The 26619-nt window shown below is 42.0% G+C and overlaps 1 protein-coding gene across 2 annotated transcripts; it reads left to right on the forward strand.

Annotated features, from left to right (window-relative positions):
* The first annotated feature begins 114 nt into the window (after positions 1-114).
* cry2 (cryptochrome circadian regulator 2) lies at positions 115-26243 on the forward strand. Of its 2 annotated transcripts, XM_039809068.1 has the most exons (13): positions 115-424; positions 3247-3355; positions 7927-8069; positions 14562-14746; positions 17035-17123; positions 17429-17569; positions 17896-18021; positions 20043-20228; positions 21400-21551; positions 21745-21947; positions 23238-23318; positions 23444-24015; positions 25893-26243. In XM_039809068.1, the coding sequence occupies exons 1-12, from the start codon at positions 267-269 to the stop codon at positions 24007-24009; spliced, it is 2139 nt and encodes a 712-aa protein (XP_039665002.1). In that variant the 5' UTR covers positions 115-266; the 3' UTR covers positions 24010-24015; positions 25893-26243. The 2 variants fall into 2 exon arrangements, with proteins under 2 accessions (XP_039665002.1, XP_039665003.1); XM_039809069.1 differs by lacking the exon at positions 23238-23318.
* The last annotated feature ends 376 nt before the right edge of the window (positions 26244-26619 follow it).

Consider the following 26619-nt stretch of genomic DNA (forward strand, 5'->3'; position numbering starts at 1 on the left):
AAAGTTCTCCAGTTTTGTCATTCATGCTGACGTTTTACCATGTGCCCAATCAGCGAGCAGATACGGGGATAACAACATCACAGTTTACTGTTCTACCCACGCCCCCCCGCCCCTTCCAGTGTTGCTTTTCGATTGACAGCTAGCAACGAGTGAAGTTTACTGGGAGTCTACCAAACGGTCACTGTTTTAGCCTCCCCTAGTGGATTTTGGCTTCATTTCGACCGATCCCTAGGGATTATTCTTTAACAATGGAATAAGAAGTAATCATGGTGGTAAATTCAGTGCACTGGTTTCGCAAAGGTCTGCGGTTGCACGATAATCCGGTGTTGCAGGAGGCCCTCAATGGAGCGGACACCGTGCGCTGTGTTTATATCCTAGACCCGTGGTTCGCTGGCGCAGCCAACGTGGGAATCAACCGATGGAGGTTTGTCATTTAGCTTTATCTGTGACACGTCTACATTCCATTAAACGCTGGTTGCCAATAACTCATTATGTGAACACAATTTATCAGGTCGCCATTTGTGTGATTCATTGCCTTTATACATGTGCAACGCTTGGAGTTTAGGCTCTGGCCTCCACTACATTTCAGTTAGCTAACGTTAACGCTGTCTTAAAATGGAGATAATTCCATGCCAAGCACCATAGAAAAAACGAACAAGTTTAGCTAATGTTAGCCAAGTACATCGGCAAAGTATTCCCCACCTAAAAGAAGACCACTTCTTTATCGAAACAGTACTGCCCGCTGGTATGTTTGGTATAAACGAGAACTGCCTTGAAACGGTTAAACAAATCTAGCTTAACAAAAAAAACAAAGGCACCACTATTTTGACTATCGCCCAACTGATTCTATTGAAGTTTGGAAGAAATTGAAACTGAAAGAAGGTCGCGGTTGTTCCAATTCACGGCTGAATTACATTTTATTTAAGCAAGTCCTTGATTTTGAGTTGTGATTATGTCCACATTCGGACAGTTTTTGGTAACATACTGTCAAAAAATCCTTTTAATCACAAACGTAAGTGTAATGGTGTAAAACTTTTATTTATATATGTTAGCAACAAGACAATTCAAAGTAGCCTACACACACACTCCAACCTACACTCGTTGGTGAGTGTAATCAGTGTAGCGTAGTAGTGTGCGTTACATAGGCTAAAAGATAGCCACAAGAATCAAAGTTCCACTCGTCTCGGCTCTGACGTCTCCCAGGGCCAAAACTCTTCTCCGACAAGGGGCTGAGGTGGATTTCTGCTGTGTTATGTCATTCTCTTGTTTGGATTCCTCTCACCTTGGGTCCTTGGTAGAGGGAACATATGTGAGCAGGTATACCTAGGCTAAAGTAGGTCCTATACTTGTTTTCACTGTATTAGGGCTGACGTCTCCAGGTCGGTAGTTCAATTAGTTGGTCAATATTTCCTTTTATGTAGAGCTGTAACAATTCAAAATGTTACTGTACAATTAGTTAACTCAGAAATAATTGCGATTAACCATATACTTGTCTCTTTCAGTACATTTTTTTGTTACTTTTTCAAACAAATAAAGTTTGAATGAATCCCAGATGACCCAGATAATAACACAAGTACACAGCCTATGAATAAACCACGCCTTTTTATTATCATAACATTATTATTATAATTTTTTTTTATCTTAAATGAACATAAAATGAACAATTACCATTACCAGTTATACCCCTTAGGAACTTAGCTAATGTTAGTAATCATTTGCGGTTTAACAAAGAAACGGCGATTATGTAAAAAAAAATTGCATTTAGACAATTATGTAATAATTGTTATAGGCCTACTTGTACGACCACATTGTCATTGGTCGGCAATCGATGGTGTTACTTTCATAAGGCCACCTGTCCCCCAAAGCATTTGTTCCCAGCTGAAAATGCCAGGCGGTTTTTTGAAAACACCCAGCTGGGATCGCTGAAAATCGTTTTAAAAATGTTATTTTGCGCCGAAACAAATGATTTATGGTCCCGATTCACCTCGGAGATGGTTGGCTTGGTTCCAGGCTTAAAATTCTTTATAAAAGCATTTAATGAAACGTCAATGGAGATATTGAACAGGAACAAAACACTTCTGGAACCAGCGCTGTTAAAAAAAGTGGGTGGTCACTGTTGAGCTCTATTGTTTTTTTTTTTTTTTGTTTTTTTTTGGGGAGACCTGTAAGAGTAAGAGTTTAACAGATGGTGTCTCCTGAGGTACATTCTTTGGTATAGAGGGAGAAGAGCAGTGGGTAGAGAACACATCCCTGGGGGGCACCAGTATTGATGGTATAGGTGCTGGATGAGATTTTCCCCAGCCTAACCTGGCTGCCTCCAGTCTGCAGGTGGAGGCTGGCTGGGACAGTGAGCTGGGTGAGTTTGGAGTGGAGGATTTCTGGTTGAATGCATCATCCACTGACCTGTTTGCCCAGAAGGCAAACTGCAGGGGTTCCAGCAGGGGTCCTATGATAGCCCTCAGTTCAACACCAGCCTCTCGAAGGGTGGAAGAAAAGGTGCAAGGCAATGAAAATAAAGACAGTTTTTGTTTAACTACATTTTAGTGTTGTCTTTTTCCATCAACTATACATGTTTATATCGCCACAGTCAACGTTTAATGACGCCGGTGCTGTGTCGTCTCGTCATTACTATCGTTAACGAATTTAACACTTTAGCAGAGGTGTTCATTTCCAAAAAGGCTTAGTGGCTTGACGGCTAATGTTGAAGTATGGATTTGGTTTGCGGGGGTATTTTGCGGACGGTAATGTTATTATTGTTATAAGTTAGCAGCACACTTCAACAACCACACCCAGGGTGAGTCTGAAGGAGGAAGACAGCTCTCTTTGCCCGTCAGCTCCGCGATGACGTTTTCTTCTGCTGTGTGCTTAGAAGTGGGGAATTTACAGTGTTTTTCTTTAACCTTTATTGTGCGGCTGTTTAGTTTAATTCACAGTTTAATAATATCCAATAGCCTGTGCTGTCCAAACTGCTCCAAATTCCATACCCTAAGTTCATTGGGTACCCAGGAAACCAAGTAGGTAGTAGATTGAATAAAAATTGAACGGTTTATGAGATACTTCACACACACACACACACACACACACACACACACACACACACACACACACACACACACACACACACACACACACACACACACACACACACACACACACACACACACACACACACACAATGACAATAAAAGGCATTCTATTAACTCAGAGCCTTTCCCACTAATTTCCCTTATGTGTGTCTGTGTGCAGGTTTCTGCTGGAGGCTCTGGCGGACCTGGACAGCAGTCTGAAGAAGCTCAATTCCAGATTGTTTGTAGTCAGAGGGCAGCCTACTGATGTTTTACCAAGGCTTTTTAAGGTCTGTATTCCTGCCCACCTCCTGTCCGCTCTGTGTCTGTCAGGGACCAAAACTTACACCACGCACACACTGAAGGCTCATGACAAAAAGAACCACGCAATACAGGCAGAACTTTTTGAAACAAAACCATCATTTGTTGTCAAACTGTATCTGCTGACTACTGACTTTGTCACTCAGAACAACGACTGTGTGTGAAATAGACTTCTTCTTGGCTCCATTATTTGAATGGTTTGAGGCAGGACCCATAAACTGATACATATTAGACAACAGACCCCCATTTCATAAGATTTTCGGAAATTTTTGCTTTTAGATGTTTTACAACAGAGTGCATGAAACCTATGCCCAAAACAGTCATACATTCTGTTATTGTGTTAGTATGGATGAAATTATAGTGACATGTTTACTGAAACGTGTTCCCTTTTTCTTTGCTCATACTCATACTACTCATACTTACTCATAATAAAAATTGTCACTAAAGGTTTTCCATTATACTTTTGTACAATGGCTGATATGACCAAAAAACGGGTATTAAATGGCATTCTATGTGACATTAAAAATGTCAAAAGTCATTGCGTGGAAGTCTGGGACAGTGCCAAAGGCGTGGCAGACCGGGGTGGTGGCTCCCCTTTTCAAAAAGGGGGACCAGAGGGTGTGTGCCAATTACAGGGGTATCACACTTCTCAGCCTCCCTGGTAAAGTCTACTCCAAGGTGCTGGAAAGGAGGGTTCGGCCGATAGTCGAACCTCAGATTGAAGAGGAACAATGTGGATTCCGTCCTGGTTGTGGAACAACAGATCAGATCTTCACTCTCGCAAGGATCCTGGAGGGAGCCTGGGAGTATGCCCATCCGGTCTACGTGAGTTTCGTGGATTTGGAGGAGGCGTATGACCGAGTCCCCCGGGAGATACTGTGGGAGGTGCTACGGGAGTGTGGGGTGAAGGGGTCTCTCTCAGGGCCATCCAATCTCTGTACAACCAAAGTGAGAGCTGTGTCCGGGTTCTTGGCAGTAAGTCAGACTCGTTTCAGGTGAGGGTTGGCCTCTGCCAGGGCTGCGCTTTGTCACCAATCCTGTTTGTAATATTTATGGACAGGATATCAAGGCGTAGTCGGGGTGGGGAGGGGTTGCAGTTCGGTGGGCTGGGGATCTCATCGCTGCTCTTTGCAGATGATGTGGTCCTGATGGCATTATCAGCCTGTGACCTTCAGCACTCACTGGATTGGTTCGCAGCCGAGTGTGAAGCGGCTGGGATGAGGATCGGCACCTCTAAATCTGAGGCCATGGTTCTCAGCAGGAAACCGATGGAGTGCCTACTCCAGGTAGGGAATGAGTCCTTACCCCAAGTGAAGGAATTAAAATACCTTGGGGTCTTGCTCGCGAGTGAGTGAGGGGACAATGGCGCGGTAGATTGGTCGGAGAATCGGCGCAGCGGGTGCAGTATTACATTCAATTTATCGCACCGTTGTGACGAAAAGAGAGCTGAGCCAGAAGGCAAAGCTCTCAATCTACCGGTCAGTTTTCGTTCCTACCCTCACCTATGGTCATGAAGGCTGGGTCATGACCGAAAGAACGAGATCCAGGGTACAAGTGGCCGAAATGGGTTTCCTCAGGCGGGTGGCTGGCGTCTCCCTTAGAGATAGGGTGAGAAGCTCAGTCATCCGTGAGGAGCTCGGAGTAGAGCCGCTGCTCCTTTGCGTCGAAAGGAGCCAGTTGAGGTGGTTCGGGCATCTGGTAAGGATGCCCCCTGGGCGACTCCCTAGGGAGGTGTTCCAGACACGTCCAGCTGGGACCCAGGACTAGGTGGAGGGATTATACTTCCAACCTGCCCTGGGAACGCCTCGGGATCCCCCAGTCAGAGCTGGTTAATGTGGCTCGGGAAAGGGAAGTTTGGGGTCTCCTCCTGGAGCTGCTGCCCCCGCGACCCGACACCGGATAAGCAGACGAAGATGGATGGATTGATGGATGGATGGATGGATAAAAGTCTTAAATTTAACTTGCTAAACCCTGGCCAAATATGGAAAATTTAGCAAAGGTTGGAGTACTACAGGTTTATCAATCCTGCAAAAACTGATTTATTTTTTCTTTCTTTTTTTGTCACTTGGAGGTAGCGTTGCAAGTTGTGAACTATACATTGACATATCATCAATATGAGAGGCCCTGGTGTTGTGCATGCTGACTCACTGAAATAGCTTACTGGGACACTTGATGGAACTGAGACATCGTTAAGGTTATCAATTTCAGCTGTGTTTTTAATACTATGACAAGTCAAAATGTCTGCTGTGAAAAAGGTCCATAAACATGAAATCAAGGATTTGCAAATTGCGTTGTTTCTCTCACTATGACTCTAGAGTTGCTACTCGCTCTGACGCTAATCACCGTCACTCTCTCACTCGCTCAACCACACACTCCCCACTAGAGGTGCATGATATATTGACTCAATATCGTTATCGCAATATCACCGTGCGCAATATTATATCGAAGGTGTCACAATAAGTATGCAATATTTTGTTTTGTGGAGCGATGTGTCCTGTCCGTTGGCTGTGTAGCTTAGTTGTGTTTGATTTAGAGCCCGTTTTGGAATGCTATAATGATCATAATTTCATTGGCCAGTTACCGTGCCACTTGCACATGTTAGTAAACGTCAGCGCATGGGTCCACTACGTGACAGTGAAGAAATGGAGACAACAAAACGGGACGAATCAGAAAAGCGAAAGAAAAGTTGTGTCCTGTTCTCGTTATTTATTTATTCATGTTGTACCAGTTGTAATTTTACATATGTTTAAAAATATCAAAATTAATATCATCATTGCAATATTCATAATCGATATCGCAATATCAAATTTTGTCAATATCGTGCAACCCTACTCCCCACGCACACATGCATGCCGGCCCTGCTATTCTCTTAAAGAGATCAAAGCCCAAGTATATACTTCAGGCCACTTACGTAGGCTACGACGAAAGCATAATAAAATCACTATTTAGACATCAGAGGTTAAAATGTGGGTGGACATTTTGATTGGAATTGAATGATTATGTAACATCCTATCTAGGCATGCACATTTATTGTTCTTTTCATGTATTGTATTCAGTGTCAAGCTAAGCCAGTATTTTTGTGAAGCTGTGTCAGGCTACGCCTTTGTCAGCTGATCGGGTTAATTGTTTTACCTGTAACCACACCTGCAGTAACAATGATGTTTTTATGCCTTCGTGCCGGCGATAGCTGTGGTTAGAGGCATTATGTTTTCCAGTTGTCTGTCGTGATCTCTCTTCAACCCCTGGAGGGAATTTATTCAGATTTGGCACAAACGTCCACTTGCACCTCAAGAATGAACTGATTTAGATTTTGGTGGTCAAAGTCACTGTGACCACACAAAACGCATAACTCAATTTCTATGCTAATTATGACAACCTTTCACAAAAATGTCCAATAGGATACAATGATCAAGGGATGACACAGGGCTCTAGAGTGCGACTAAGATTTTTCCTAGGTCGCACCGGTGCACCTAACGTCCTCGCATCCACTGCCTCTCCACGAACGAAGCAATGTCGTTTATATCGATATGGTTTAATGTTGCGTTACATGACCCATTCCTTCTGTAAAGCCGTGCCTGTGTTATGATCTCTCTGGGCCCGCTGCGTTGGGGAGTAAACCTGTATGGGCGCCCGCTCTACCAACTGAGCTATCTGGGTGCACAAGTGTGTCATTTTCAGTTTTGATCACATACTAGATTCAATATCAATTAGGTTTGGGATATTTCAGTTACAATACCAAGATTGTGGCGATATAAAAGATATTTTCAGAGAACTTAAGCTGTAAATCGTACAAGCAAGAAGCAACCCTCAAATACTTTTTTATAATGCACCCGTTTGTTTACATCAAGAAAATTTTTTTTTTTTAAGTATTTTTTACTTAACAGGACTAACATTGCAGTCACTACAGCAATTAAGCAGTCGTCAATACAGTATAGTGCAACTGTAGACTATGCAGCCAGTGAGTGGAGTGACCATGTTGAAGAACATTCTTGTAAAACAACTATACAACCGTACCATGGTAAACAATTTAAAAAGCACTCTCTTTGACAAATTGACAGGTCTTCTGGTCTTAACAGTTACATTTAGCTAGGAAAAGGTGACTGTGAGCCGTGTACAGGTCACAGTGACGTTGTGGTCATTTTAACGGCCGTTGCAGTTGAGTTTAACCATCAAAAGGTGACTGTGAAGGCACCGTGAGGCTACAGTTGTTTCAGCAGCCGTTACAGTTAAGCAACAGTTAAGTTTAGGCACCAAAACAACCCGGGACACCAACTGTGCTCCCCGGCTTGAAAGCCCTGTGTGTCACGTGATGCCCATATACATCCATGGTAAAAAAGCATTTATTAAAAGATCCATTTGGGGAGTTTATATATCCATACAATCAATTCACTCAAACAAAAATTGATTTTAGTTGAATTGTTTATTTAAACTCAGCCCTAGTGTGAAGCATCTGTGTTTATGCACCATTTTTGCTCTTGTCTCACTGCCTTGATGATAAATCATTTTTGCCTGTCCCTGCTCTGTTTTTCTTTCTCTGCAGGAATGGAAAGTGACCAGGTTGACATTTGAATATGACCCAGAGCCTTACGGCAAGGAGAGGGATGGAGCCATCATCAAGATGGCCCAAGAGTTTGGAGTGGAGACCATTGTCAGAAACGCACACACCCTCTACAACTTGGATAGGTTCGTAGCACAGGCTCATTATTCATGTGTTCAATGTAGGGCTGGACACGGAACGTCGATACTTTCATGGCACCGAAAGATCCTATGAGTATCGAAAAATTATTTACCTTTCCGTGCCAAATTTTGGTTCCAAAAGCGTCTGTGAGCCAATAATCATGTAGCATACTTGCGTGTCTACTGAGGACCGATTCACTTTAAATCAAACTATACCCAATTTTGGTGTGTGTGTGTGTGTGTGCGCCAGAGCAGAGATGCGGACGGAGTAAACACGAGCTCTGCAGTTTTGTGGAAGTCACAGTGAGTTACGGCGATGCCGATAAAGTGGTTTCAAGTGTGGTTAGTTTTTCAAAACTTCACGCAGACAGCATATATTAATGGCGAAAGCGGTCACGGTGCTATTGACGCATACTTCCTCTGAGAGAAGCAGGCACAACAGTGGTTTCTATGCCCTGGTGACTGACTGACAGGCTAAGGTTGTAAGGCAAGGCGACTTTATTTCTACAGCACCTTTCAGCAACAAGGCAATTCAATGACATTCCTTTGCACTTAAGTTAGTTCTCCATTAGTTCAATGTTGACAACAGGGCAGGTTTGTGTCATTATGCAGTTTGCACTAACAAATCTTTGTTGTTTACATTCCTTTGCATTTTAGTTACTTCAATATTAGCCTGTACACGTCATTTGTTTATTTATAATATATTTTTTTATTTTCTTTTGATACTAGGGGTTTGGATTGATACTAGGGGTGCGGAAAAAAAATCACGATTCAAGCTCTACCGATTCACAATCGATTCATAGAATTCCAAAAATCTATTCATATTTAAAAAATAATAATGGCATGTATACTATTGTCCTGAAATGAGTTTAGCTCGCCAGTCCCATAGACAGCGCTGCGTCAAATTCACACTGACACCTGGGCACTCTTGGCATAATCAAAAGAAGAACGAGTTCAGTAGAAGTAGTTTAGTTGGCACAAACAATGGCAAAACTCACAGAAAGAATTATTCAACCTGCTCCAGCGTCATTGAAGGCGAGAGTTTGGGAACATGTCGGCTTTTATAACTTCGAGGGGAAGACAGGACTTCATAGGAATCATGCTATATGCAGGCTTTGCAAAGCGGAAGTTTTTTGGAAACACCACAAACTTGAGAACACACATGGTACGCCATCACCCAGAGATTAACATTAAAGACGTGAACGAACAACAACCTAAAGTACCTAACATGCCAGTCAACCAACGCACTCTTTCAATGCTCTAAACTCCCACCGAACTCTGAACGAAAAGCTCTTTTTATTTAAAGGGGTTATAGAATGATTATATAGGGTATTTCACACTGTTCCTTAAAGGTCCCATGGCATGAAAATTTCACTTTATGAGGTTTTTTTAACATTAATATGAGTTCCCCCAGCCTGCCTATGGTCCCCAATTGGCTGAAATGGTGATAGGTGTAAACCGAGCCATGGATATCTTGCTCTGCCTTTGAGAAAATGAAAGCTCAGATGTTATGAGGTCATAACAAGCGAGGTTACCTCCCCTTTCTCTGCTTTGCCCGCCCAGAGAATTTGGCCAACCCATGAGAGAGAGACATCATGGCTTTCAAACGAGAAAAGTGGCAGTTGGTCAAGGCCACACCCCCACTCTCCACCTTGCCCCGCCCTCTCTCCTCCTCAATAGCTACAGACACAGAAATGGCACGTTCTGAGGAAAGCTCATTGTGGGACTGGCTCTAGTGGCTGTAATTCTGCACCAAGGCTGAATTTTGGGAAAGAGACTTCAGATGCAGTATTAGGGGACCACTAAGGTCTATATAAAAGCGTCCAAAGAGCACCATGTCATGGGACCTTTAAGGTCTCCTAATGGGGTATGTAACATTGGTTGGGCTGAAAATGGCCCAGGTGCTATTTTGTTTTGGCCCTTATGCATCCCTGTGTAATGGCTCTATTTGGAACGGCAGCTTTTCTTCCAAATACGGTATGCTCATGAATATTTAGATGAGCTGATTGGTTGAGCGAATCCCCCATACACACACATTAGAGACGCAAGCTGATTGGTTGAGCAAATCCCCATACACACACATTAGAGACGCGACAGCAGGGCTCATATTTCAGACACACACACACACACACCCACTGCTGCCCTGTGCACAGCGCACACACAAACACACACAAACTGACACACCCGCGAGAGCTGCAGCGGTTTAAACAGCAGAGACAAAATAAAAAAAGTTTCGACACTTTCATTATAACTAGTGTTGTTTTAACGTTACTCTTGCGACATAAAAAAACCTCCACCAAAGAATTACAACTCACCTTTTTAGCTAGTAAGCGTGGGGAGAGGAGAGTGAACCCCTGCAAGCCTGTCCTCTGCCAGTGCCTCTGCAGCGCTGCATTAGATCCACAACTCCCTCTCGTCCGATATACTCGTTCTAAACACTTTTCTCTGGGCCAGTAGGCTATTCCGTTGTACAGTCTGGAACACTGCATTTACGACCGTGGTTCTTTTTCAATATCTTTGCAAAACCTCCAAACTTTCTTCTTTTCTAAAGTACACTGCACAGCTCCTGTGTGAGATCCTGACAGAGCTCCAGCTCAGTGGATCTGTGAAGGGGGAGAGGCCGACCGGGAAGGCAGCAAACCCGGCCGGCAGTCGCCACCTGTCCCGGCAGATTGTGGAGCTCATAAAGTCCGACATTGTCTTACCAAATTTACAATTAGCCATCAATTTTCATAAAGCGGCCCATATTTGAGCTTTACATAGTTGATTTCTCGCATAAAAATGTCTCAGAAGTGAATTTTTTAATGGAATAGCAGAAATCTGCAAAACCTAGATTTAGAAGACTAACTGACCTCAGATCAGTTAGTGGCCTATGTAAATTAAAGATAGAAGGTTGAGCCAAATGAGGAGGATTTGAGAAGTTGACGTCAACTTTCAGCTTTGTTCAGATTCGCCCGTTTTCAGCAGCAGTTTCAAATTGTGAGATTTGCAGAGGAAAGAGGTGTCAATGGGATTTTGAGGTTCTATATATGTCCTATTTACCCACCAAACTGTCATTATTCAATGACCGGGTAAAATCGGTTTTGCATTCTATCACCCCTTTAACAGTTTTATTTTATACTTGAAATTAAATGTATTTGAAAGCTGGCCAAAGCTTGGCACTTTGCAGTTTTTAGTTGCACAAGTTTTTATTTTTGTATGTAGACATATAAAGTAATATCAAACTACATTTAATTTGTTGTTTCTTTTCTTCTTTCTTTTTTTTTTATCGAGAATCGTTTTTTGAATCGAAAATTGATTTAGAATCGAATCGCGAGCCTAAAAATCTATATTGAATCGAATCATGACATTTTCTGAATCATGCACCCCTAATTGATACCAATCCTGAGTATCTGACTGGCGCACCCCTATCCAAAAGCACAACCAGTTACTCTGAGTGAGCAGTGTTACCAGAATTGTTTATTTATTTTCAGAACTGTTTTGATTCACAATTAAGGTGGAAAATAAAAGGTTTGTGTTTAATGGATTTTTGTTGATGTTGAAATGGATTTTAAAACATATGGTATCGAAAAAAAGTAGCGTTAAGGAACCAGCATCGAAACTGAGGTATCGAAATTGGCACCGGATCGAAAGATTTTGAACGATGCCCAGCCCTAGTTCAATTTGTCAACCACACCTGAATTTATACAAAGTTGTGACCTGAGGAGATCAGTTACCTCAATTTAAAACCCTGAGATTAGAGGTTTATAATGATGAATTGCACAATTTGAGTAAAATTAAAGAGCGTGCTAATAAATCTTCACACCATACTGAATTAATGGGAACAATGGATGAATGGAAATGTAAATTTCTGAAATGCAGCAGTACAGTTTCCTAATTGCTGTGATGTAAACACAGTTGTTTTTTTAAGATTATTTTTTTGGGGCATTTTAGGCCTTTATTTCCATAGAACAGATGAAGACATGAAAGAGAGAGAGGGGGGGAATGACATGCAGCAAAGGGCTGCAGGTCGTAGTCGAACCCATAGCCGCTGCATTGACGAGTAAACCTCTATATACTGTATGTGCGCCTGCTCTACCAACTGAGCTAACCTGGCCACGTTCCTAACCTTTTTTTTTGTGTGTCATATCCCTGCATCATTGTCAGGTTAACTAAGTTTTAGTATGTTTGCATTTCTGCTGCTACTACTTTTAAAGTGTCAAACTCTACATTTCAGCCATGTATCAATTATTTATGTATTGATATTTCAAACATTTATCCTACCTAACATAGGACATCCGTTTATCCATTACTTTTAACTAGGGCTGGGTATTGTTCAAGAAAATGTTATATAACACTGTGACTTTGATACCGGTTCCATGTTAGGGCACAAATCTTTTATTTTTATTTTTTTCAAGCTCCTACTATGTGAGCCGTCTCTGTGTAACGTAGAGTTTTTCCTGCGTGTCTCTGTGACATGTAACATTAGACAGCCAATCACAGAATTATTAGATCTTGGTAGAAGCATGCTGATTGGCTCACTGACGCTGATGAGATTAACTCGTGAGGCATTGAAATTGGGTATTGAATGACGAGGCATTTTTCGATACTTGATACTTTAGAGGCAATTCGGTCGGTGCCTACAACATATTCAATTCGGTACCCAGCCCTACTTTTAACTATCTATTTGATCTATTACTTTGACACAGAGGCAAATGATTTTGATGATCTTAATGACGGGTTTAATAAAGTGCAACAGGTTCCATTTATTTCAGTTACACTCCCTTGTACAGAAAACCTTCCCAACATCAGCAGTCCACTCTTGTACAACAGCCCCTTAGTAAGCAAGAGGATGGAGTGCCATGTTTCAAGTTTCAGTACAACAGTTGGAAGTACTTTGTGTACACCAAGAACAATGTCAGCTGTTTGTTTTAGAGTTTTTAGTCGTTTAGAAAATCACCAGTAGTCCACAACATCCAAGAAGAGCCTGAACAAAATCTCAACCTTCTTAATCCCTTCTGAAAGCATCACATGCATTAGAGAGCCCTCCAGTGGTCATGTAAGGGATAATCACCGAGAGGCAGGGCAATAATATTTGATATGCCCGGTTTGTGGACGGCTTACCTTCCACAAGCTACTACTTCTTGCTTGCCAACATAATAAAACAATTAAAATACTTGAATAATTATGCTTTTTCTTATTCATATTGCATGCTTATTAAATGTATACTCTGTTAGAGTTCATCTCCCTCAAAAAGTAGTCCCCTTTAGAACTACGGTGAATAAAGTTAGCTCAACTGTAGCGAACGTTAATTAGTTTTTATAGCAACCACACAAGGCTGCATCTGATCACTAACGTTAGTTTAATAATGTAGTTACTACATTGTATCTCGCTTGCGAAACTATGTATCGACTGACCTTCCGATAGATTTCTGACACATTTTAGAATCTTTTTTTGTAAAACAAGGTTTATTTTTACAATGGACCTCATGTTTGAAATTTCTGTGATAGAAAAAAAATACAAGCGGCATATTGATCTACTATTTGATGACGACAAGAGTTCATCAAGAGTTAATGCGCAAAATTGGAAATCAAAACAGCTTTGCCGAATAAGTTGTGACGTAGCGAACATGACTATAGTCCAGGTATCCATCAGATGGGGGAAGGATCAGGAAATGGGTCCCAAAATCCAGTGCGCCGTACACTTGTGGCACAAGGTGAGTAGTGGAGTTGCGGTGCGCTTTGCTGTGCCTCAGCCACGTCGGGTATATTGACAAATTTGTTCAACAGCTTGAATCATATGGCCCAGCACACCGCGTAGACACAGCGGTGAACGGTTGTCTTGCTGACACCAAATGTCTCTGCCACAACCCTGTATTCTGCACAGGTGGCCAATTACAATGCTACCTCTCTCTATTTAGCCAAAGAACTTAGCTTCTAGCTCCTAGCTTAACTTCTTGATTTAGCAAGCCGGTTTGCAATCTATAACCATGCGTAATGTCAACTTTTGACGAAACTACGCTTTGCGTAGTCAAGTTTATTCGCTCTAAACCAGTTGATGGAAACTCTTCTAATTTGCATTTTCTTTTTTTCTTTTCTGCGTCATTTTAAAAGTTTGCTTAAAATTCGCTTGACAATTAGATGGAAACATGGCTAATGAGCACTTTCATGTTCATAAAAAGAGAAGCCCTTTTTCATTTTAGTTAACAATTACACAAAGCTCAGGACTTTAGCACAGGTTGTTGTTGTTTTGTCCATCAATCGCTTGAGTAATGTGCAGTCAGCGTAATGAGCATTTTAGATCCAAGGTGCCATTTTCACGTAGTCTTGCTGGCTTAAAGCTAATGATAATCGTTTAAATAGTAAGTACAGTGTTTAATAAAATTGCACCACAACCGTCATATTAAAGGGTAACTCCAGTTTTTACCATTTTAATATACTGTAGTAAAATGTTTTATATGTTTGTATATTCTGCTGGATATTGCTGTATTTTTCAGCGTCTTTTCTGTATCGGTCACAGGATAATAGAGGCGAACAACAACAGTCCTCCTCTGACCTTTAAGCGGTTTCAGACCATTGTGAGCAGACTGGAATTGCCCAGGAGACCTTTGCCTCCCATCACCCAGCAGCAGATGGAAAATTGTCGCACTGAAATAGCTGATAACCATGACCAGCTATACAGCATACCTTCACTGGAAGAACTAGGTATTCAGGATGATTTTTATTTCATTACTAGACTCATAATGCTGATGAGCACTGCAAAATGGACCTTTTACATTTTGTTGTTCTCTTGGTGTACTGAGGGACAACTAGAAGACAGGATGTGATGATTTAGATTTATTATTTACTGTTAGTCATACCTTATCAGACGTACAGCTGTTAAAGGTCCCATGAAATGCTGCTTTTTGGATGCTTTTATATAGGCCTTAGTGGTCCCCTAATACTTTATCTGAAGTCTCTTTCCTGAAATTCAGCCTTGGTTCAGAATTACAGCCACTAGAGCCAGTCCCACAATGAGCTTTCCTTAGGACGTGCCATTTCTGTGTCTGTAGCTCTTAAATGCTATTGAGGAGGAGAGAGGCAGGGCAAGGTGGAGAGTGGGGCTGTGGCCTTGACCAACTACCATGCTTCGCTTGTTTGCAAGCCATCTCTCTTTCTCATGGGTGGGCCAAATTCTCTGGGCGGGCAAAGCAGAGAAAGGGGAGGTAACCTTTCCCCTTATGACCACATAAGGAGCAGGTTCCAGATCGGCCAATCTGAGCTTACTTTATCTCAAAGGCAGAGCAGGATACCCAGGGCTCGGTTTACACCTATCACCACTTCTGGCCACTTGGGGACCATATACAGGCTGGGGGAACTCATATTAATGTTGAAAAACCTCATAGTGAAATTTTCATGCCGTGGGACCTTTTTAATAGTCACATTTAAATACCACATAATTAAATGGAATTTATCGTAATATTTCCTTCATGCAGTAACACTCAACCCTGCACTCAACCCATTCAGCCTTCTTTTTTTCTTATACTAAACAGCTATTTTGTATTTATTATTTTTTTTGTATTAACATTAACAACTTACTGTGGCAATAAAGTCCTTTTTTTTAATTCTGATTCTGAACAGTTTGCACTTGGGTAAGGTTTGGTTAGTTGGATCAGGAATCTTCAACTTTATTTAGGCCAAGGACCCCTTAGCTCACATGTGTCAAACTTGAGGCCCACGGGCCAAAACCGGCCCCTTGCAGATTTAAATCCAGCCCGTACCAACAGCACGGGAAAGTGTTTTTTTAAACTACATTTACGTGACATTCAAAGCCGAATTTGGCAGATTTGTCGACTTTGAGACTCAGAAATTCCCCCAGGAGCAGAGAGTTTTCATATTCAGGCTGTGAAACGTCATTGTTTTGCTTGATTTGTTAAATTCTATGATGGCTAAGGAACTTTTTTTGCTGACTTTTGTAGGCCTTTATGTTGACAAAAATGCACCAAAAAGCCTAAAAAATGTCTGAAAAATAGACACATTTTAAAAATGTGGAAAAAAACGTCTGAGAAAGCCACATCAAGTCGGTAGAAACAACAAAAATTACGAAAAAATCGACAAAAATGTAGGGGAAAAAAGCGACATGCAGTAATAAAGTTAAATATAAAGATATTTTACTTTTTCAATGAAACAAAAGCATAAACTTTAATGTCTGGCCCTTGATGTGATTCTCTTTTTCTAGTGTGGCCCTTAGTGAAAATGAGTTTGACACCCCTGCCTTACCCTCTTGTATAAAATAGAGTTGTATTTTAAACTGGGCTGGGTGGATGAAAATGGATGAATGGCTATTCATATACATCATGTTTTAATGTTAAACAAACATGTAGAAGGCACAGTGAATCCTGAAGTGTAACTGTAGTGGATGGCTCCCATAGTGGCTACCTTACCTACAGTAAGCCTATTATCAATGTTGTGCTAATAATATATTGTATTCATGTTAATGTATATTTTCAGACACATTTTAATAAAAAAAAAAAAAAAATGTATTAAACAATAATTTAATTTATTAAACTGCAGTAATTCTGGGGAACCCTTAGGGGTTGCATACACGCCCCATTGAAGAACTATGAGAGTTAGTTAGTACAGGGGGGCTGCCAAATTATGTAAAAATGTTTTTTATATTTTTGGAAAGTTTTTTTCAAACATTGAAGATAAGCTTACTATAATTAAGTATGGTAGCCATGAAGTTAAGCTCAAGGAGTCACTGTGCCTTCCAGATTTATGTTTAACATTAAAACATGATGCATAAATAATATCCTTTTTCTTTTCATCTATTCGGCCCAGTTTAATATGCAACTTAATTGTATACAATATATGCAGTAGGGGGTCCCTGCTCTGTCTCTCTTTCAGCTAAGGGGTCCCTGGCCTAAAAGACGTTGACGACCCCTGTGTTAGACAATAGCTGCTTTTATTTTTTATCTTATTTTTGATATGTCTCCATGTAAATATGTGTCCAGGTTTCAGGACAGTCGGTTTGCCTTCAGCTGTGTGGCGGGGAGGAGAGACGGAGGCCTTGGACAGACTCAACAAACATCTGGACAAAAAGGTAAACCATAAGTTTGTTTTTGGTATTTACGGTTATTTAAGTTGTGGTGGCCACCTATGACCCTATTCGTTGGTTTTGTTTCTGGTTGAGTTTGTTGGCACAATTGTTGTCGTTCAGAGATTGGGATGACATCCCGTTAAAATCTTAGATAAAAACCTGTATTCAAATAATGACAAAATCTCCAAAAAACAGTTGAACACAGCAGGAACAAATAAAGCCAATTTGTGTGAAATTCTTTTTTCTTTTCTTTTTTAGAGGACAATTTCTTAGGTGATCACTTGTATTGATTGTGTCTGTCTGCATAGGTGTGGGTGGCCAACTTTGAGCACCATCGTGTCAACACGTGCTCTCTGTATGCCAGTCCCACTGGCCTCAGCCCCTACCTGCGCTTTGGCTGTCTGTCCTGTAGGGTTTTGTACTACAACCTGAGAGAGCTCTACATGAAGGTACTGTGGACACCTGTCGCTCCACTAGAGAGACATCCGTTTAGGCTACACAAAAAATCTTTAAAAACAATGTAATATGGCACTTAAATGCACTTAATATGTTTAGTTTTTTGAGAGATGATATTGTAAGCAATGTAGGCAATACAAATTTTGGTTTGGGTTGTTTAAAAACGCAAAAAAAAAATGTATCCGATTAATCAATCGATAAAGTGCTAGATTAATCGATTACAAAAAGAATAGATAGCTGCAGCCCTACTACTTTTTAACCACAATTGTCTTCTGTCTCCTCTGTTCTTTCTCTCTGTCCCTCCTGTGCTCTCCGTCAGCTCCGGAAGCATTGCAGTCCTCCTCTGTCCCTGTTCGGCCAGCTGTTATGGAGGGAATTCTTTTACACAGCTGCCACCAACAACCCAAACTTTGACCACATGGAGGGAAACCCCATCTGTGTTCAGGTGGGTCTTTGCACCACTTTACTCAAAAGAAGATTTTCAACCTTAAGGCCGGCTACACACTGGCTGCGTCGCGTGAGTGTGTCAGCTGCGTGGCATGTCCGTTCATATTTCGGCTCCCATGTTAACACGTTGGAGCTTACACGCTGCCTGCGTGACACGCACGTCTCAGGCGCGGCTCGAGCCACGCCGAAAATGCGTGCAATGCATGCTAGAAATAGAACCGACACCTATTTTTCGCACGATACGCAAGCGTGTTGGAAGTGATTCCAGGCAAAATAGAATAGGAAAAGATGTCCTTGTATGTCATGTCATGCATGTCATTTTGACATGAATACATATTAATAACTGACATGTTGATGTTTGAAAGTCTCTAGGTTTTGATATAAATGCAGATATAAATGTAATTTAAAATTTTTTTATCGATTTTCTAATATTGCACCTGTCAGTACAGAACGAAATATTCTGTAGCCTATTTTGCCGTCAATACTGCAGACGTTGTCTTTGCTGTAATCAAATCAGTATATATTTATGTTTAACATGGTATTTCATTTTATCAATGGGAAACGTGTCCACACGTGTCCAGACAAGGCTAGCCGCAGCACTGCGTCAGACACGTTTCTGGTGTATAAAGACATAGAAAAATCCACGCAGCTGACACGCAACAGAAACGCCACGCTCACGCCACGCAGTCAGTGTGTAGCCGGCCTAACCCTCGGGGCCTAAGCCATTTTTTCCAATCTTTAGGTCGCCTGGTTTCCTTGTGTAATAATCCTTTTAGAACGTCAACCTTATAGTGCACAATGAAGTTATGGACATCATAGTTTTCAGGACAACCTGAGGATATAATAATAATAATAATAATAATAATAATAATAATAATAATAATAATAGCTTTTATTTATATAGCGCCTTTCATAAAACCCAAGGACACTTTACAGAAATGACTGTGACTAAGTTTAGCTAAGGGAGGTTGTAGGCTGTGGTGAACAGGTGGCGTGTGAGTAGTTTTTCTAAACCTGTCCAGGGATGTAGCTTTTCGGATATCTGCAGGGAGGGTGTTCCAGAGGGATGGGGCTGCAACACTTAAAGGCTCTGTCTCCGAAGGTACAGAGGCTGGTGTGGGGAATGGAGAGCAGGCCAGCGTCTGAGGACCGCAGGTTTGGCGGTGGGGTGTATGGATGGAGGAGGTCGGAGGGGTACTGTGGAGCCAGGGCATAGAGGGATTTGTAGGTGAGAAGGAGGTTATGGATTTGGGGGACTTGATTGGGAGCAGAATGGTGGGGAATGGAAGGTTTGGGGTGGATAGGAACAGTGGAGGGACCTTAGTGGAATGGAGGTTTTGAAATTCTGGAGCATGGACAGGGACTTATATGGAATAAAAAGAGTGAAAGTGAATATTAAATAAATTGCTACACCTCCTACAGTACTATCCAAATGTGCAAACGACGATCTACGCAATATTCATTACATTTACACTGTTATAGCATTATTATGGCTTGTTCGTTCCACTTTTAGTGTTAGTAGCAGCAAAGTAAAACAGTCAGGAAATTAACAGCGTCGGCTGCCGTTAAACACCAAAGAAGAAGAAGATAGTCAGGAAGACAGCCTCTGATTGGTTGACGCATTCACCCCACTGCATTCTGGGATTCAAGATGGCCAGGGCTTATAGTAAAACACTACCTTTTCATACGAAAAGATAAATAAATACCTGTTCGGTTGTGGATTTATGTTTTTGGAATTCTAGGAAGCTAGATTGCAAAGCTTCTAGAAAGCATTTGAAAGGCCTAAGATCGCAAGGAAGACCTTGCTAAAACGGCTCATGTCATTTTCGACTTTTAAAAACCTGACATCTTGGAGGGAAAGAGAAACTTAACATCCACCGAACCGGCGTAGTGTACCAACCAGCTATTTTGTAGCGAGGTTAAATTAGTAGAGATGATAAGGATTTGTCTCCTCTTGTATAGAGAATGAAAAGCACATAGCTAATATCTCTCTCCTGTGTCATATGTGTTTCTTTCCAGATCCCATGGGACCAGAACCCAGAGGCACTAGCCAAGTGGGCTGAGGGTCGGACTGGTTTTCCCTGGATTGACGCCATCATGACCCAGCTGAGACAGGAGGGCTGGATCCACCACCTGGCCCGGCATGCCGTCGCCTGTTTCCTCACCAGGGGAGATCTGTGGATCAGCTGGGAGAGTGGTATGAAGGTAGGACAGAAATGTGTTTTAATTGCACTCACAGCAGTAAAAGTGAATAACCGGGTTATGCCAGTTCTCCCCGTATACATGAACAGTGAAGAATGGGAAGAATGACTGGAGTAACTCTGTTTCGGGTACAGTAGGTGGCGCTCTGCCAACGTACAACTGGTCGAAACCATGGTCGGAACGAGGCTTTTTCTTCCGGTTGACAAAAATCACAGCAACTTGGAAGCGGGGAGAATATGGATGGCTTTCCAGTCCCAGAAATGGCTCTTCTTGATAGTAGTCCTCAGTGGGTTTAATGGTTTAAAGGTCCAGTGTGTAACATGTTTAGTTGTTCATTATGAAAATCTGTGTTGCCCGTTCACAAACTTGTCCTTTTTCATGAATATTTACCACCACCATCAATTCCAAGTATTCCTTTTGGCTTGAAATTTTACATTTGCATTCGCATGAACTAGGGTAGACGCTCCATATTCATGCAACATCTTGAAATACGTTAGCTGGTAAGGAACATACAGGACATACTGCTCCGCCTTGCGCGTTTTCGCTGTCACATGATAAACTCACAGGTGCTGCTAATTCTGCTAATGGGTATCGTAGCTTCCCGGCCCCGGCAAGTTTGAAGAAGGAGACATGGAGGACCACACGTATTCAAAATCCAAATTTCAGGAACAGGAGTCTTCTTCTTCGCCCAGAAAAAGAAAAAGGATATTGAAAAAAGCAAGAGAGCGGCTTTTTGAAGCGTGAAGGCTACCATAGCTTTAATACGTACTGTGAACTGCGTGGTGCGAGATAGTTGATTGCGATATATGATCTTAACACTAGATGGGAGAAATTCCTACACATTGGACCTTTTTAAAGCTTATGTTGTTGCACCGGTGCTTCCAAATGCTCTCTTCTATTTCTGGGAAAAAAGAAAAAAACAGCAGAGTGGGGAGGGGCAGTTATAACCTACGGAGCATGTGCAGACGTGTAACCCGAGTTTACTCCGGTTAAGGTGTATACATGCACGAATATCCCGGTTACTAAAAGAGTTATCTAGGTCTCTAGGTTTTTTAACTGCATGTAAACACACGGCCTGTCTCGTTTGGCAGCATCATTGTCTTTTTGTGTTGTGTTCACTGTATAACCGATGGATAGTATAAATATAAAATGTTGTATCGGTGTGTTCCTGCAGGTGTTTGAGGAGCTGCTGCTGGATGCAGACTGGAGTGTAAATGCTGGGAGCTGGATGTGGCTGTCCTGCAGTGCCTTCTTCCAGCAGTTCTTCCACTGCTACTGTCCTGTTGGCTTTGGGAGGAGAACTGACCCATCAGGAGACTACATCAGGTAGACATTATATTGGTGCTCATACAGTATCTCCTACCGTAGCACAACATTTTCCGTATTATTATATCTCTGCAAACTCGGGGATGGTTATTGAATGTTAGCGGCGATCTGACTGAATATGCATTTAAATGTCACCAGCAGCAAGGCTTTAGGTGCAAAGGATTTTGAACGTTTCTTTTGAAATTTCCTGCAGGCGTTACATCCCCATCTTGAAGGACTATCCAAACCGGTACATTTATGAGCCATGGAACGCCCCAGAGTCAGTCCAGAAGGCAGCCAAATGTGTGGTGGGAGTGGATTACCCCAAACCTATGATCAACCACGCAGAGGGCAGCAGGCTCAACATTGAGAGAATGAAACAAGTTTACCAGCAACTCTCCCATTACAGAGGACTCAGTAAGTCAACTAACAAGACTAACCGTGCTGTACATACGTGTGTGTGTGTGTGTGTGTGTGTGTGTGTGTGTGTGTGTGTGTGTACATACGTGTGTGTGTGTGTGTGTGTGTGTGTGTGTGTGTGTGTGTGTGTGTGTGTGTGTGTGTGTGTGTGTATATATATATATATATATATATATATATATATATATATATATATATATATATATATATATATATATATATATATATATATATATATATATATAAGTCACGATAAGAGCCACGAGATGGTAGACGGTACTTCAAACGTTTGACTTTCTCAAAATTAACCAAGTGCAATTGAGGAAGGGGTTCTTGTTTTTGTTTTGTTTTTGAGCCAGAAGTGACCATATTTGGACAAAAGGGCAGAGCTGGGAAGGATGACTTGGCTAAGCCAGTGTTGTGTGCTGCGCTAAGCTAAACGCTAATGAGGGAAAAGTTGCAAATTTTCAACCCTTCAGACGCAAGTCATGAAGCGGAGTTTTGCCGGCGGGTAAATGCTGACCTCCCTGTACTGGTGCTGTTCATTTGCATGTACGGCAGTACACAGAGCTGGTTGAAAATCAACAGACTTTCTTGTAAGATACCAGCTAAGACATTTTTCCGTGTGGCCGGGTTAGCTCAGTTGGTAGAGCGGGCGCACGTATGTAGAGGTTTACTCCTCAACGCAGCGTCCGACTTGCGGCCCTTTGCTGCATGTCATTCCCCCTCTCTCTCCCCTTTCATGTCTTCATCTGTCCTATGAAAATAAAGGCCTAAAAATGCCCCAAAAAAGGGAAGACATTTTTCCACAACCAAATTCTTCCAATTAACTTTGATGAAGTGAAAAACACAGTGAGAGGGTCATAGTATAAGACGAAATAACAGACGGCTCCTAAAAACAAGTTCACGGCTATTTTAATGTCCACAGGGCCATGGATACACATTGCTAAGCCTCTATCATGACTGACAGGTCGGCGTGTAGCCACACCCCTCAAGCATCCCCTGCTTTATTGTCAATAAAAAAAAAAGGGACTATCATTTACAAAATGAACATCCTGCTGTATTGAAGACTTGAAACTAGCGATTGAGAGCATAAACTCGTTAGGAAAATGTTTACTGAGGGTCATTTCCCCATAGACTTCTATAGAAACTTCTTTTTGGAGCCAGTGGAATAGGCCCCCTGTTGGGAATTGGGAAAGAATGCAGGTTTAAGGCACTCCCGCATTGGCTTTACTTTTCAGGCTATTTCAGGTAGGAGAATTATTTCAGTGTGTGTGTGTGCGCCAGGTTTACTAGCATCGGTACCAACGATCCAAGAGGAGGCAGAGCCACCAATGACTGATGAGTCCCGGACCAGCAGTGGCCCTGGTAGGAGAAAACACAAAAACAAGATGGAAGATATAGAAGATGTTCTCATTTATATTACTTGGACACATGTTTCACAGGCAAACTGTACAAAACATGTGTTTTATTATTATCTCATGTTTTCCTAGACTCTCCTCCCAAAGGCCCTGCTGACAGTGAAGCAGCTGACTGCTCTACAGCTCCTGATTCATCCACAGTCTGTGCATTCTCCACCTATTCCCCATATCCAGACCTGGAGGTGGCAGCAAACAGTCACCCTTCCCAGACACCCTGCGCCTGCTCAGTCTCACACACACAGCACTCTGCAGCCATAACATCTACATCTGCCAGCCAAGCTCTGTGTACAGCAGCTCCTCCCTCCCCAGCCTCAACACCAACCCAGAGCAGTCTGTCAAGGTTCAAACCCTCCTCCCCTTCTTCTTCTTCATGTCCCACCATGTCCCCATCCCCCAGTCCAGCCATGACCATGAGTCAGCACTCCTTTTTGGGGCAGAAGAGGAAAGGCCTTGTCAGCAAGGTGCAGTGTATCCAGAGGCAGCGAGGGCGACAAAGCTGCACTCCAGCAGCCGGAGAGGTAGAGAGGAGAGCCGAGGAAGAGGAGAGGGAGGAAGCCGGAGTGGAGGAGAAGATGGAGCAGGATGTTGATCAGGATGAGGAGAGAATGGAGGAAGAGACAGCAGGTCCTCAGCAGTGATACGAGGTACAATATACATTATCTTTATTTACCATTAGCATCTGGAAAACATGTCAAAGCAGGGCTCCAGGGTAACTTTTGGAGCACTGTAGCGCTTTTAGGGGCACAGGCAGAACATTTAGGGGCGCACCCCTTAAATCAACCTGCAGCGCATCTTTTCACATTTCCCACATTTTAAATGTATTACTGATAAATATAATTACTATTTATTACTAATAAATTTTGTAATAAATACGGAAACTACAATCTGCTGTCATATTTTAGTTAAGTCACATTTTAATTGAATGTTGCTTAACAAATTCACATAACAAATTACATTCAGAAATGTAAACAAAGTATTATTATTGTCAATGTACCGTATTAATGCCTCATAAAGGCTCTCCCTCCCTCCTCTCTTTCTTTTACACAAACTCAAGGGCAGTTCAGTGCTTATGTTTTGTTTTTTGTACCCTCATAGTGTCTTAAAACCTTCTTGTGGCAGCGATAGACATGATTGGCCACCGCAGCGTGACGTCAGGTTGCGTTTCTCAAAAAGTTGACTGGGTCTCAACTTTTCGCCACAGGCCGCTGCAGTTTTTTTTAATTTTTTCAACTCCCCCCCCGCGGCCCCCCCACCACCCCCGCCTTAACATACTACCCCTTTCAAAATGAATGGAAAGACATGCGTTTTCGCCGCACCATCTGACGGAAATGTGAATGCAGCTCATCACTCAGGAGCCTGCCCCCTCTCAGACAAAAAATTTAAAAAAGTTGTCAAATTTGCAGGTCGCCCATGTGCGAGTAGTTGTAAAAAAAATACTGGCATGGTCTCAAAAAATGGTCGCAAAATGTCTGGAGTCCTGAAAAGGAGAATCCATGTAATTTATAAAACGTTTTTTAGAGGGCATGATTGTTTACATATGGCAACAATGCCTTGGCGTTTAGATATAATGGGCATTTTAATTGCATAGCCTCAGCAGTCAGCAAAAGGCAGCGCATTTTGGGAAATAAGCGTATTTGATCTCTTTTTTTTTTTTTAAAGTGAGATGAACAGACTGAGGCTCGGACTCATGTCTGTGTTAAGTACAAACTTAAGTAACGCTGGAGTCAGGACACGGTTAGCCTAGTTTAGCATAAAGACGGGAGTTGGTGCAACTCAGTCATTCCTTGTATCTGTCATGTGGGTTTCTCCACTGCCGCGCCTCTTTAGGAGAATAGCAGCAGGTCCTGAGTGTATTGATTCCAATGGGAGAAGGGAACGTGAAAACAGATTATGACAGATTCTTTTGTCCCGTTGGCACCAACGTACAATGCTGGTTCCACATTTCACACTAAAAAAAACATTTTTCAGTCGGGCAAAGCGGGAGAAAATTAACTTTGTTTGAGACCTGTTTCGGTCTCAGCAACAAACTATCACAAGATCTGGCAACACAGATAAGCGACCTTTTTAGAGGTGTAAATATGTATCGTTGACCAGGCACTAAGTCACTAATCACTCTTCCAGCTAATAAAAAGGCTCCTAAGCATCTTAATAAAGCCAGGTCACATGGGGTTATTCCTTTTTATTATAATTATTTGGGCATTTCTGCCTTTAATTGATAGGAGTGCTTGATATGAAAGGGGAGAGAGAGGGGGAAGACATGCAGGAAATTGTCATAGGTCGGACTCGAACCCCGGACCTTTTGCGTCGAGGAGTAAATCTCCTATATATTTTATGTGCGCCCTGCTCTACCAACTGAGCTAACCCGGCATGGGGTTATACCTAATAAAATAATTTCCAACACATGCTGTGTCAGACAACGAAGAGCTCAGTGTGATAGATGAGTTTTGGTGTAATGTCTGCAGCATTACATGCAATGTTGGTTCATCAGAGTTACAGTACTTCTTTCTGGTTTCTCTTTCAGGTGGAAATCAAAAGAACAATCTTCAAACATCCATCCCAGACAACTGGACTCATAAAGACATACAAGGGAAAGTGTTCTGGATATGTGCGCAACACAAATATATATGAGCATGCATACAGCACAAGTGGAAGCGGTACAAATGCATTTTTACTCACATTTACTACAGCCAGAAAAAAAAAATGAAAATACTGTCTACAAAAGCATTTAAATAAGCGTAGCTCCATGAAAATAAATTACCCATTTTAACATTTTAGAACCGAACCAGTCTAGAATGACCGTAAATTACTCAATAACATTTTTATTTAATAAAAAAAAATAAATAAATAAATAAAATGGAGGAGGTCATAAACATTTAAGTATTTTTTGATGAGTAATCTTCTCTGGTATATATTTCCATCTATGAGACACATGTAGCTAAGAATGGGCAACCTAATGCACTGCAGCTCTCACACCATATCCACATTGAACACATACAACATAGTGTGGCGGTCAGCACGACACCCCACTGCTTGTCCTTTTGCTTCTGTGAATGTCACCTGCCTAAACACACTTGTCCTGTCTCTACACCAGACTCTCTCTGGTCTTGTTTGTTCTGGGAAAGAAAAGTAACTCAAAGTCATTTCGCAGTAATGAATTTGCATAACCGTGGTGAGAGTTATGGGATTCAACAAGTTAAAGTGATGGTTCGGAGTAATTTCACCCTAGGGTCCTTTGCACCATGACCTTG

Source organism: Perca fluviatilis, chromosome 8 (genome assembly GCF_010015445.1).
Source record: "Perca fluviatilis chromosome 8, GENO_Pfluv_1.0, whole genome shotgun sequence".
Taxonomy (NCBI): domain Eukaryota; kingdom Metazoa; phylum Chordata; class Actinopteri; order Perciformes; family Percidae; genus Perca; species Perca fluviatilis.

Bases quoted from the DNA above. Each gene is read 5' to 3' on its own strand.
- cry2 (XM_039809068.1), top strand. From the start codon at position 267: ATGGTGGTAAATTCAGTGCACTGGTTTCGCAAAGGTCTGCGGTTGCAC. The intron at 17,124-17,428 runs GTAAACCATAAG...CTGTCTGCATAG, and splicing joins ACAAACATCTGGACAAAAAG to GTGTGGGTGGCCAACTTTGA. The intron at 21,948-23,237 runs GTAAGTCAACTA...TGTGTGCGCCAG, and splicing joins CTCCCATTACAGAGGACTCA to GTTTACTAGCATCGGTACCA.